The sequence below is a fragment of the Thalassophryne amazonica genome, chromosome 10 (assembly GCF_902500255.1).
Source record: "Thalassophryne amazonica chromosome 10, fThaAma1.1, whole genome shotgun sequence".
Classification (NCBI taxonomy): Eukaryota; Metazoa; Chordata; class Actinopteri; order Batrachoidiformes; family Batrachoididae; genus Thalassophryne; species Thalassophryne amazonica.
The window spans coordinates 56,677,002-56,689,208 of record NC_047112.1 but is presented as its reverse complement, the minus strand read 5'-3'; the positions used below and the strand labels follow the sequence as shown (position 1 = coordinate 56,689,208).

At 42.7% G+C, this 12,207-nt stretch overlaps 1 protein-coding gene across 1 annotated transcript; it reads right to left on the bottom strand.

The window, feature by feature from the left end:
• Positions 1-489: 489 nt before the first annotated feature.
• LOC117518107 (putative nuclease HARBI1) lies at positions 490-1,588 on the bottom strand. The gene is made up of 3 exons (XM_034179169.1): positions 1,418-1,588; positions 926-1,376; positions 490-848 (listed from the first exon to the last, which is right to left on the bottom strand). The coding sequence occupies exons 1-3, from the start codon at positions 1,586-1,588 to the stop codon at positions 490-492; spliced, it is 981 nt and encodes a 326-aa protein (XP_034035060.1).
• Between the last annotated feature and the right edge of the window lie 10,619 nt (positions 1,589-12,207).

Sequence of the window (12,207 nt, the reverse complement as noted above, 5' to 3'; positions counted from 1 at the left end):
CACCGAAATTGAGCGCCACTGGGGAGCAAGTGGCTGTGCTCATCGGCCCTGCATGTGGAGGGGATATTAGGGGATGCAGAAGGGGACACCGCTGCATGCGACCATACAGATCCAGGTTAGTGTCTCATCATACATTAAATAATCCCAAATAAACATGTTCCTGTCCATTTTGTTAACCACAAAATTAAATCATAAATACATGTCCCCAGACAGTCATGAGCAGCCATGTGATGTGCGTCCATCTGGAGACCTGCACCGGGCTGCACATCCAGAGCAGCCGGAGGCTGTACCGGTCGACGCCTCAGGCCACGGTGCTGTCCCCAGGCCCAGAGTCCTGACAGAGGAGGTCCTGCAGCGACAGAATGCCATCATAAACCAATTAATTGAGATGAATGCAAACCTCTCTGAAATAAACAGGACCCTCATTAATATAAATGCCACTTTGATGAAATAAATGTGTTCACATATAGTTGTCGTCATATACTTACTTCAGAAACGATGGATGAGCTCCTGCCTTAATTGAATGGCCCGAGCTGCAGGAGGAATTGGCCACGGATCCTGCTCGATGCGGCCATTGGGGATCCCCTCTCCATAAGGCACATGGTTTTCCAATGCAATATTGTGCAGCACCGAGCAGGCCAGAATTATACGACAGACCTTCTCTGGTGTGTACAGGAGTGTTCCTCCTGCATGCCTGAGACACATCCACCTGCCCTTCAGCAGGCCTGCACAGCGCTCCACAACCACACGGGTTTTTGTGTGTGCCAGGTTAAAGCGCTGCTCCTTCGCTGTGAGTGGGTTGTGCAGTGGCGTGATGAGATTTACCAGTAAGGGATATCCCTTATCACCTGGAATGAAGGAAAGCATCACTCAATAGTATTGGTCGGGCATAATAATTAATATGCATGTCAACTATTTAGTTTACCCAGGAGAAAGCCATGCGCCATGCCATCCTGCAGTCCTCTTGCCACGCTGCTGTGTTGGAATATGTATGTGTCATGGGTGCTCCCCGGCCACCGCGCAACAACGTTAACGAGACGCATATGGGCATCACAGATGAGCTGCACATTGATTGAATGATAATTCTTTCTGTTCACATATGCGTAATCATTGACCGAGGGTGGTCTCAGACGCACATGCGTGCAGTCAATTGCCCCTATTACATTTGGAAAGCCGGCAAGCTCATGGAAGTCCCTCTTTATCACCGCCTGCTCTGCGTTGTTGTAAGGGAATCTGATGTAACGTGGAGCGAGATCCCGTATCCCTGCCAACACGTGTGGCAGGATGCGGCTCATGGTTGACTGCGTAATCCCAGACCTGTCGGCTATTTCCCGCTGGAACGCGCCTGTTGCCAGGAAACCTAAGGTCGACAGGACCTGGAGCGACACAGGTATGGCACAGGTACGTCGCGTTTCACGTTGTAGACGCGGTTCCAATGATGCGCATAGCTCCAGGAGGACATGTCTGGGGAGGCGAAGCGGCTCAGGAGCCAGTCATCAGACTCGCTCAGGAGATCTGCCCTGTCGCGGAAGACTCTTTCCCTGCGTACTGCTGCATCCATGTCCTCTAACAATGCCAGATCTGCCATTGTGCAACCCTGTCCTACGACACACGACCGCCTTTTATACAGGTCAGACCAGTAATTCACCAATCACGGCGCGTGCCATTTGCGCGTCAGGATCGGCCGTCGTATTATTTCTTTTGTAGTATGATCACACACGTGTTATGTCTGTAACATATGCATTGATTTGTATACCGGCACTGTTTATCATGCTGTCTGATTCTATTTTTGTGTGGATTACAGCGCTGGTTCATTTTGGTTTATAATTTATGCCACCTCTCGACCTGGTGTATATTTTCAGCGCAGCGTACGCCAACGACCACATTGATAAATGCCAAGTGGCGCAGCCGTTTTGGCGTACACCCCATATACGCTCAAATATCGCCGTACGCAACGTTGATACATGAGGCCCAGTGCAAATTTCTTCGAATTGCACATGAAGTACACATGAAGCAGGAATCGTATGCAAAACATGTAAAATCATAGCTGCCTCCAACATGTCGTACACCTGTTGCTACAACTATTTGTGCACATCAGTGACTGAGAGACAGAGTGTACGCTGTGAGAGCCAATTCAAACCCTCTCGCGGCAGGTGTCGGCCAAATTCCAGGTGACACGCATGGACATCTAACACCGCTCGTTTGGCACAGAAAATGTGTGGTCATTCATACTATTAGCACGACAACAGACAGCAGATGATCACTGTCGAGCTGGCATTGAAATTTGTCTAAGTGTCCCCATGACTGTGAAGTTGCCAAGTGCACATGTGGTGTGCCAGAGTATTGGCTCCCCCCCACAACACATGTGCATGTGTTTCACGCACTCTCCCGCTCTCCCCACCAACATGTGTGTGTGTGTGGTTTGCACAACCCCCAAGTAGGCGAGCTGCTTGTCATCTGATCATAGAGTGACACCTTGGTCTGTGCGCTGAATGGACAGGGGGCATGGCAGCTGTGGACAACTGTGGTCCTGGACGTCACAGCTGCAGAACATGCACCATGTTTTGACAGACATGCATGTGTGTGCTTGCTGTCCTCATGTGGACAGCTTTTCATGTATGTAGGCTGTTCCAGCTGGAACAGTCAGAAGGAACCGTCAGTTCATGTGGACACGGAGCAGGCGATCTGAATTTCACGTCTGTCTAACAGGACACACGTGTCCTGTGAGTGGCGTGCCGCAGGACTATATGACAAGCCAATAGTGTGACAAATATGCCACTTTCAGTCACATATCAGCAGAAATACACTGTAACAAACGCCGTTTGGTCAGTTATTACGGTGCTTTTTCCTCTTTTTTAAAAAAATACATTAATCTGCTTGTTGATTTTCGCCATTTCATGCTCCTGTTACAAGACAGTCATAGTGGTAAAGTTTCCATCTGGTAATCAGAGCTTACAGGTTCAAATCCCGTGAGTGGCATTTTTTAAATTAACCAGGATTTTTTATCCATAGGGTTCTGTATTGCATCCCCTTTTATGTATTATTTATATCAGCCCAGTGATTCACTATTTATACATCTGGTTTTTATTTTATTGCTGTCCACATCAGTGGCGTGATGTGATGCAGCTGCTCGCACTGTGTTCCTGCTCACACGACACCATTGCAGCGGGATCGTGCACGCCTGCCCATCGGCTCAATGTTTGTGTGGTTCGCTCATACGAGCCGTGATTCTCCCTGATTTGTACTTATTCGGACTATGTGTGAAGGGGTCCTTAGTAATGTGTTCCTCTAATCTGACCGCTTTTTTCAGTAACGAGTAATCTAATGCGTTAATCTTTCCAAATAAGTAATACGATTAAAGTTACTTCTCCAAGTCACTGTGTGTTACTATTATTTTTGCATTGGTGTCGATCGCAGCAGTCCATGGGCGGGCAGAGGTTGTGGTTCAGCTGAACTGCCCAAGTCACCCACTAAGTATCTGATGCTGCAAGCTTTTCATCTGTTTTCTGCACCAGCTCTGAGTTGCAAAAAACAGTTGCCGTCTCTCAAAGTGAAGCGACGGCTGCACTGAGCTTTACTAAGACATTTTTATGCTTAATTTTCTTTAAAACTCTGTGCCACTCTGTGAGTGTCCTCGCTAAAAACAGCTGATCCGCACGCATTAACAAATACTAACGCTTTTCTTCCACCCAAATGTCTCTTTCTGAGGATGCCATGATGTACCTGGCAATCTGGTCGTGTTTACTGCATAAATACACATTATCAATTCTTCCAGCTCAGACAAACCAGGGCAAATCCAGACGGAAAGGCGGTGTGGGGGGCACGGTCGCTCACAGCACCCTGAGATTAAAGATGCACTTTTGAAGACATTTTTCGTACTTGTAATGATTACTAATAATAATCATTGTCGGTGTTGTCGGCAGCTGCTGAAAGTAACTAAAAAAGTAGTTAGTAATCTAACTTAGTTACTTTTAAAACTGAGTAAACAATAAAGTAAATCAGTTACTTTTTCAGTGAGTACTCAGTAATCAGTAATTGGGTTACTTTTTCACAGTAACTGTGGCAGCACTGTTGCTGTCAGACGATGGTGATACTTCTCCATGCGTGAGTTACAGGAAAGGGCTCTGTCTATTTCGCACACACTCACTTTTACTTTTGAGCTGAGACTGGTTGGGAAAACACCAGTTTAGGCCACATGGACTACTTCTCGATGTTCTCGGTAATAAATTGTCTGTCTGGTCAATTAGTGCAGCAGCTAAAAGCATATTTAGAGCTAAATCGTGCAAATGGTGATACAAGCACCAAAGTTGGCACAAATACTCCTTAGACATTACTCTTTTGAACAAACCGACTGGCCACTTGAATTTTCAATAGACGGCCAGGTAGGTGTCAATTGAAGAATTACACAGGGGCAAAATTGAAAATGCTCAAATCATATTGAAAGCTACACATTAGTTGTCTGATCGTAAAGATTCCAAAAAGGTATAGTTTGGACTATCTATGACTGAATGTTATGGAGTTATGGGGTAAAAACAGCAAAAATGGTGACAAAGGTCAGTGTCAGTTTGTACAGGGGTCAAAAGTTAAAGCTGCTCCAATTTTGGTAAAACATGATGCATATTATTAGTTGGGTTAACAGGGTTTTAAAAAGGAATAGTTTGGACCATGTATCATGCTTAGTTATCATGTTATGGGGTAACATATGTCACATGTCAGAGAATCCAGTGGACGTTGACCTTGTTTGACCTTTATTTTGGAGCCCAAACATTCAACACAATCAAAACTATTCCATTTATTAATCCTATTAGCTCAACCAATAATTTGCATGACTTTTTACCAAAATTGGAGGAACTTTAACTTTTGACCCCTGTACAAACTGAAACTGACCTTTGTCACCATTTTTGCTGTTTTTACCCCATAACTCCTGATCATTCAGTCATAGATAGTCCAAACTACACCTTTTTGGAATCTATATGATCAGACAAATAAAGTGGTGTAGTTTTCAAAATGATTTGAGCATTTTTAATTTTGACCCCTGTGTAATTCTTCAGTTGACCCCTACCTGGCCGCCAAGTGAAAATTCAAGTGGCCAGTCGGTTTGTTCAAAAGAGTAATATCTAAGGAGTATTTGTGTCAACGTTGGTGCTTGTATCACCATTTGCACGATTGTTTCAGTTATCTGCTGCACTAAATAGTTCAAGTGAGGACAGAAAAATGTATTTTCTTTTTCTTTTCTGAAAATGTGTAAAGCACAAAACAGAACATCATATGAACAATGAATGTACTATTTTAAGACACTCATGCTACTGGCCATTATTCTGTTCTGAGGGGCTGCAAAGAAAACCTGCATCCTCTCGGCTCTTTCTGAAATGAGTTGAATACCCCTGCTTTAGAGCATCTGTCTAGGTCTAGTCTTGCTGACATATATAAAATATGGTGTTTATGGACCATGTTTTCCTTAACCTTAACCTCAATACTACTACAAAATCTAATCACCTCTAGATATTTAGCCAAGTATTATACCCACCAATTTTTATATTTGAAGGAAACCTATTCTGCCATTTTTGAATTATCTTGTACACACACCACTGAAACCAATACCCTGCTTTACCACTTCACTGGCACATAGGGTAAAAATAAGCCTTAAGAGACTCCCCAAATTGGGGGTCAAGTTATAATTACATTTCACAGCCACAGACTTTTAGCTGTCCATTTACTAGAATGGAGTATGGGAGCTGTGTAGTCATATCACAGGAACTGGCATACAGAATTATTTATAGTTCTGATAAACTGGGTGGGGGGGGGCTGAATAATGACTGCTGTCAGATTTTAAAGACTTATGATTTCAGTTAACTGGAAACTTCATGGTTCTCCATTCCAGAATCAGAAATGTCTCAGACACAGCTGAAAATATGGAAAAATTAACACCAGGCAATACCCCCGTCACACATAGCTGGAATCACACAGAGTGGTGTTGGGCTTATGAATTATTAGTGCACATCCAAAAAGTGTCAGATTTCAGTTCCAAAACACTCTGACAGCCTTCTGTGGAAGTCAACACAGTTGGTCAAAATCGGTCGGCGGCCCCGAGTGCGATACACATGTTCAAAACTCTCCGGGCGCCACCTTTCCTCCTGACTGTGTCGGATTATGGCAGTATTTGCCATTTCGGAATAGTTCCTCCACATTGTTGCTATGTGTGACGGGGGCTTAAGTGTTTGTCAACTCGACCACTGTGGGGGATAATTCTACCATTGCAACAAGAAAGAAGACGTGATCAGAAGTGATGGAGCAGAAGAGAGGAGCTGTCTTGTGTGCCTGCTATTCTGATCACTTTTCCTGCGATATATTAATGTTTTCTTCATATATGATCATTTGTTCTCTCTTTATACTACTTGTCAAGATTTATTTATTAAGTACGACTTGGAATCAATTTGATGTTTGTCTGCTGAGTGTCATCAAGCAGCTTGTTAAGGAGGGGGTAATAATATACGTATGTATAGTTCTGTTCACTGTTCTTGTAATTTAAACATATTTAGATTCTCGCTCATTCGTACCAGATTTCATGAACCTTGTGTTACTTCTCTATGATTTAAACTTATTTATTTGACCTATTTATTGATTTAGATCATTTGTATATGCACCTCAAAGTTCAGAGAGGAGAATCCACAGGTTAATTTAGGCTTGTATTCAAACTTTGATTTTCATTATGTGGTCATTACTTGTCAAAACACATGGTAAAAATTAAACCAGTTTTGTGATCACTGTGTGGAAGCAGAAGCAGTGTGTTAAATTTTACAGACAGATTGTTTAGCGCGTGCATGGCAATGAATGGACATTTTGCCTCACATTATTGCTTAGCCTCCCCATGTACGAGGGCTGTCCATAAAGTATAGGTCCTTTTAATTTTTTTCAAAAACTATATGGATTTCATTCATATGTTTTTACGTCAGACATGCTTGAACCCTCGTGCGCATGCGTGAGTTTTTCCACGCCTGTCGGTGACGTCATTCGCCTGTGAGCACTCCTTGTGGGAGGAGTCGTCCAGCCCCTCGTCGGAATTCTTTTGTCTGAGAAGTTGCTGAGAGACTGGCGCTTTGTTTGATCAAACTTTTTTCTAAACCTGTGAGACACATCGAAGTGGACATGGTTCGAAAAATTAAGCTGGTTTTCAGTGAAAATTTTAACGGCTGATGAGAGATTTTGAGGTGACACTGTCGCTTTAAGGACTTCCCACAGTGCGAGACGTCGCGCAGTGCTCTCAGGCGGCGTCATCAGCCTGTTTCAAGCTTAAAACCTCCACATTTCAGGCTCTATTGATCCAGGACGTCGTGAGAGAACAGAGAAGTTTCAGAAGAAGTCGGTTTCAGCATTTTATCCGGATATTCCACTGTTAAAGGAGATTTTTTTAATGAAAGACGTGCGGACGGGTCCGCACGTCGGGACGCAGCCGACGCGGTGCGGCGGCACAGGAAAAACACCTCCGTGTTGATAACCATTTGTAAAATCCAGGCGGCTTTTGATGGCTTTCAGTGGAGTGAGTATATGAGAAATTGTTTAACAGCTGGACATGTTCCAACTTGTCCTTAAGGCTTCCAACAGAGGTGTTTTTCCTGTGGCGGAGCGTCGCGGCGGCTGCGTCCCGACGCGCGGACCCGTCCGCACGTCTTTCATTAAAAAAATCTCCTTTAACAGTGGAATATCCGGATAAAATGCTGAAACCGACTTCTTCTGAAACTTCTCTGTTCTCTCACGACGTCCTGGATCAATAGAGCCTGAAATGTGGAGGTTTTAAGCTTGAAACAGGCTGATGACGCCGCCTGAGAGCGCTGCGCGACGTCTCGCACTGTGGGAAGTCCTTAAAGCGACAGTGTCACCTCAAAATCTCTCATCAGCCGTTAAAATTTTCACTGAAAACCAGCTTAATTTTTCGAACCATGTCCACTTCGATGTGTCTCACAGGTTTAGAAAAAATTTTGATCAAACAAAGCACCAGTCTCTCAGCAACTTCTCAGACAAAGGAATTCCGACGAGGGGCTGGACGACTCCTCCCACAAGGAGTGCTCACAGGCGAATGACGTCACCGACAGGCGTGGAAAAACTCACGCATGCGCACGAGGGTTCAAGCATGTCTGACATAAAAACATATGAATGAAATCCATATAGTTTTTGAAAAAAATTAAAAGGACCTATACTTTATGGACAGACCTCGTAAGTGTTCAATTTATTTAAAGAGGGACAGATTTGTACTTCTGCTTTGCATTCCATTAGCAAGCGAATACAGCATCTCTTTTGCTCTCCAAAATGGTGACATCATCACTGATGCATGCAACCTAAATATTATGTTGCTTCAATCTTAAGATGCATTTCAACCCATGTTTTTCTGAAAACAACAAAAAATCAGCTTCAGTTTCACTAACCAGCTGATTTTATAATGAACTAAAATTCAGTATATAAAGTCTAGTTATAATTTGAGAGGAACATTATTATTTGATAAAGACTCGAACTACTGTAAAAAGTCATTATGTTTCCATAAAAGGTGTAAATATTTGGAATAACTGTCCTGATAACATTAAATTATTTGGTACCTTAGTTGGCTTTAAAATACTTTATAAAAACAATATAATTACTTGTTATATCATGAATAAGGTTTACCGGTTTTGTTATTGTTTTTTTGGATTGTGCATTGTGCACCATTGTTTGTTTTGTTGTGTTGAGAAATTTTAGTTTACTGATTGAGCCATATTGTCTGCTTGTTTCTTTGGTATTTGCTGTTAAAAGTATATATGTTATTTCTACCTGGTTATTTTATGTAAAATTCTGCCCCTTACCAAAAACCAAACCATTGTATTCCTCATTTTAAGTTTATTCAAGGTCACGTTAGAAACCAGGCCTGGGACCCTCACAGACAGTGTCCATCTTGTGAAAGCACATGAAGTAACTTGTACAACACTTTTATACAATGTGGGTGTTAACAGTGGGTGTGGTTTAGTCTCACATTTCTAATGTTACTGGCTGTCACCAACAGGGGTGGTCTCCCCTGGACACATGATAGAGTAAAAAACATATTTCTCAGAACTTTCAAACAAATAACACAAATAGTTGATAGCTAACATAATATATATATATATATATATATATATATATATATATATATATATATATATATATATACGAGGGCTGTCCATAAAGTATAGGTCCTTTTTATTTTTTTCAAAAACTATATGGATTTCATTCATATGTTTTTACGTCAGACATGCTTGAACCCTCGTGCACATGCGTGAGTTTTTCCATGCCTGTCGGTGACGTCATTCGCCTGTGAGCACTCCTTGTGGGAGGAGTCGTCCAGCCCCTCGTCGGAATTCCTTTGTCTGAGAAGTTGCTGAGAGACTGGCGCTTTGTTTGATCAAAATTTTTTCTAAACCTGTGAGACACATCGAAGTGGACATGGTTCGAAAAATTAAGCTGGTTTTCAGTGAAAATTTTAACAGCTGATGAGAGATTTTGAGGTGATACTGTCGCTTTAAGGACTTCCCACGGTGCGAGACATCGCGCAGAGCTCTCAGGCGCCCTCGTCAGTCTGTTTCAAGCTGAAAAGGACGTCGTGAGAGAACAGAGACATTTCAGAAGAAGTCGGTTTCAGCATTTTATCCGGATATTCCACTGTTAAAGGAGATTTTTTTAATGAAAGACGTGCAGACGGGTCCGCGCGTCGGGACGTAGCCGACGCGGCGCGGCGGCACAGGAAAAACACCTCCGTGTTGATAACCATTTGTTAAAATCCAGGTGGCTTTTGATGGCTTTCAGTGGAGTGAGTATATGAGAAATTGTTTATCAGCTGGACATGTTCCAACTTGTCCTTAAGGCTTCCAACGGAGGTGTTTTTCCTGTGACGGAGCATCGCGGCGGCTGCGAGCCGACGCTGCAATCCGCCCGCACGTCTTTCATTAAAAAAATCTCCTTTAACAGTGGAATATCTGGATAAAATGCTGAAACTGACTTCTTCTGAAACGTCTCTGTTCTCTCACGACGTCCTGGATCAATAGAGCCTGAAATGTGGAGGTTTTCAGCTTGAAACAGACTGACGAGGGCACCTGAGAGCGCTGCGCGACGTCTCGCACCGTGGGAAGTCCTTAAAGCGACAGTATCACTTCAAAATCTCTCATCAGCTGTTAAAATTTTCACTGAAAACCAGCTTAATTTTTTGAACCATGTCCACTTCGATGTGTCTCACAGGTTTAGAAAAAATTTTGATCAAACAAAGCGCCAGTCTCTCAGCAACTTCTCAGACAAAGGAATTCCGACGAGGGGCTGGACGGCTCCTCCCACAAGGAGTGCTCACAGGCGAATGACGTCACCGACAGGCGTGGAAAAACTCACGCATGCGCACGAGGGTTCAAGCATGTCTGACGTAAAAACATATGAATGAAATCCATATAGTTTTTGAAAAAAATAAAAAGGACCTATACTTTATGGACAGACCTCATATATATATATATATATATACGAGGACTGTGAGAAAAGTATCCGACCTTTTTATTTTATGCAAAAAATATATGGATTTGATTCATATGTTTTTACGTCAGCCAAGCTTGAACCTTCGTGCGCATGCTTGAGTTTTTTCACGCCTGTCGGTTGCGTCATTCGCCTGTGGGCAGGCTTTGAGTGAGCACTGGTCCACCCCTCTCGTCGTTTTTTCATTGCGAGGAAATGGCGGAATGATTTGGGCTTTGTTCCATCAGAATCTTTTCAGAAACTGTTAGAGACAGGCAGCTGGAAACCATTTGGAAAATTCACATGGCTTTCAGTGAAAATTTTAATGGGCTTCACAGAGATTAAGGAGTGTTACTACCGCTTTAAAGACGGCCCACAATGGCGCACGGCGCGCCGCGCTCCGAGCCGCGATCGACAGGCAGAAATGACCATTTCATTTCTAAACGGATCACTGTATGGATCAGGACCATGGTGTGCAATTTCTCTGGTTATCACAAGAGCTGGACATCAGCTATTTTCTGGCAGATTTCACTTTTAACAAGAGATTATGTCATGGAAAGCCACGCGGAGGCTTCACGCATCACGACGGATTTGCTGATGGAGCGAGACAAAGAACATCTCCGTTTTGGAGTGCCCAGCTCTCCACAATTTCTCTTATACTCACTCGACTGGTAAGCCACTGAAAGCCGAGATAGGCATGTCCCAACTTGTCCTCTGACACTCCAAAACGGAGGTGTTCTTTGTCTCGCTCCATCAGCAAATCCGTCGTGACGCGCGAAGCCTCCGCACGGCTTTCCATGACAAAATCTCTTGTTAAAAGTGAAATATGCCGGAAAATGGCTGATGTCCAGCTCTTGTGATAACCAGAGAAATTGCACACGATGGTCCTGATCCATACAGCGATCCGTTTAGAAATGAAATGGTCATTTCTGCCTGTCGATCGCGGCTCGGAGCGCGGCGCGCCGTGCGCCATTGTGGGCCGTCCTTAAAGCGGTAGTAACACTCCTTAATCTCTGAAGCCCATTAAAATTTTCACCGAAAGCCATGTGAATTTTCCAAATGGTTTCCAGCTGCCTGTCTCTAACAGTTTCTGAAAAAATTCTGATGGAACAAAGCACAAATCATTTCGCCATTTCCTTGCAATGAAAAAACAACAAGAGGGGTGGCCCAGTGCTCACTCAAAGCCTGCCCACAGGCGAATGATGCAACCGACAGGCGTGAAAAAACTCACGCATGCGCACAAAGGTTCAAGCTTGGCTGACGTAAAAACATATGAATCAAATCCATATATTTTTTGCCTAAAATAAAAAGCTCGGATACTTTTCTCACAGGCCTCGTATATATATATATATATATATATATATATATATATATACATATATACATATATATATATATATATATATATATATATATATATATATATACATATATATATATATATATACATATATATATATATATATATATATATATATATATATATATATATATATATATATATATATATATATAATTCTTGCTGGTTGGCAGGTGATCAAATACGTATTTCATACAATAAAATGCAAATGAATTCTTTAAAAATCATACAATGTAATTTTCAGATTTTTTTTTAGATTCTGTCTCTCATAGTTGAAGTGTACCTCACACACACACACACACACACACACACACACACACATATACGAGGTCCCTTAGATAATAAACCGACCC

Excerpts from the sequence above, each read along its gene's own strand:
- LOC117518107 (XM_034179169.1), bottom strand. The coding sequence starts at position 1,588 with ATGGCAGATCTGGCATTGTTAGAGGACATGGATGCAGCAGTACGCAGG. Across the intron at positions 1,377-1,417 it reads ATTGGAACCGCGTCTACAAC|GTCCTGTCGACCTTAGGTTT; the intron begins GTGAAACGCGAC and ends GTGTCGCTCCAG. Across the intron at positions 849-925 it reads GGCGCATGGCTTTCTCCTGG|GTGATAAGGGATATCCCTTA; the intron begins GTAAACTAAATA and ends CCTTCATTCCAG.